This window comes from Octopus bimaculoides, chromosome 2, assembly GCF_001194135.2.
Source record: "Octopus bimaculoides isolate UCB-OBI-ISO-001 chromosome 2, ASM119413v2, whole genome shotgun sequence".
In the NCBI taxonomy this organism is placed as follows: domain Eukaryota; kingdom Metazoa; phylum Mollusca; class Cephalopoda; order Octopoda; family Octopodidae; genus Octopus; species Octopus bimaculoides.
The window spans coordinates 70,908,063-70,909,452 of record NC_068982.1 but is presented as its reverse complement, the minus strand read 5'-3'; the positions used below and the strand labels follow the sequence as shown (position 1 = coordinate 70,909,452).

Genomic DNA, 1,390 nt, shown 5'->3' with positions numbered 1-1,390 from the left:
AATGGGGAATAATACCATGAATTAAAAGAAATATTAGTTGATGCTACACGAAAATATTTTTAAAAAATTCTTAATCTCATCACATTTTGTTAAATAAATACCTTACTAATTGTCAATGCAATTTCTCAAAAATCCATAATAGAAAAATTATGCAAAACAATTATTAGTAGAATGTAAAAATAACAGGAATATAATATTTAAGCAAAGAAAATTTACATTCTTAAGCATGGCACTAAAAAAGAAAAATACTTGAACAAAGATCTATTAAAATTTAATACTGTGTATGTGTGTAACAGACTGCTAAAAATGCAATAATATTTAATCATTGGAAAGTTATTAATTCCATCTTAATTCCACTCTTTATTAACAACGGAGGTGTTTCTCTGAATGAAGTTCTGAGTCAACAGAAAAATCCACTTACATTGCCATCGTTTTGCTTTTTGTATGCTTCCTCCATTTTCTCCAACCTTGTATTTGTCTCGTCAAGCATATTTTTAATGTTCTGCGAATGCTGACGCCGTAGTTCCACTTTTTCTTGTTCCATATCATTGAGAAGGGTTTGTAACTGTACAGAAAAGGAAGACAATGATATGGTATTAGGTATGATTAATTCAAAATTCTACTACCAACCTATAATGATGCAATGACCAGGTTTATCATATTTGATTTTAAGACTTTATATCTGTTATTTCATGTTATCATATGACCCTAAAAATCTAGATATGGTTTGGTGAAGCATGTTGTTCTTAATGTTACCCCATAAACTAGAAGTGGTAGAGATAACTATTTCTACTTCATTTCTGTCATGTATATTAATGTGTCTTTGCTTTGAGTTTCTGCAGATTCTTAATGCAAATTGGGAGCTCTTGACACGAACACATGCAATGTATACAGCAATGAATATTGAACACAGAGTTTCATACATTCCCATTGTTACAAATAATATTAGGCCTCACTGAGGCAATGACTAGTGACTGAGACCTTTGGAAATATGCTGTGCGTGAGAAGATCTGGCAAGCCAAGTAAGACCATAACACGTGGCCTATGCCCATTTATGCATACCTTTCCTTCATTGGACACTAAACTCTACTTGCGAAGACCTGTTGAGGCAAGTGAAATCGAAATCAAATCAAATTCGCAAATTCGATGACTGGCACCCATGCCAGTGGAGTGCTAAGAGCACCATCTGAGCATGATTGCTGCCAGAGCAGCTGACTGGCTTCCGTACCGGTGGCACGTAAAAAGCACCATTCGAACATGTTCGTACCAGCGTTGCCTTATTGGCATGTGAAAAAACATTCAAGTGAGGCTGTTGTCAGTGCCGCTGCACTGGCTCCTGTGCAGGTGGCACGTAAAATACACCACTTGAGCGTGGCCATTGCCAGTACCA

At 35.7% G+C, this 1,390-nt stretch overlaps 1 protein-coding gene across 4 annotated transcripts in view; it reads right to left on the bottom strand.

The window, feature by feature from the left end:
* The window catches only part of LOC106883441 (centrosomal protein of 112 kDa), a 141,344-nt gene extending 140,785 nt beyond the window's left edge, over positions 1–559 (bottom strand). For all 4 annotated transcript variants that reach the window (XM_052978267.1, XM_052978263.1, XM_052978269.1 and 1 more), the window contains exon 1: positions 422–559. In XM_052978267.1, the coding sequence (XP_052834227.1) occupies positions 422–544 (123 nt within the window). In that variant the 5' untranslated portion in view covers positions 545–559. The remainder of the gene's footprint in view (positions 1–421) is intronic.
* Positions 560–1,390: the final 831 nt, after the last annotated feature.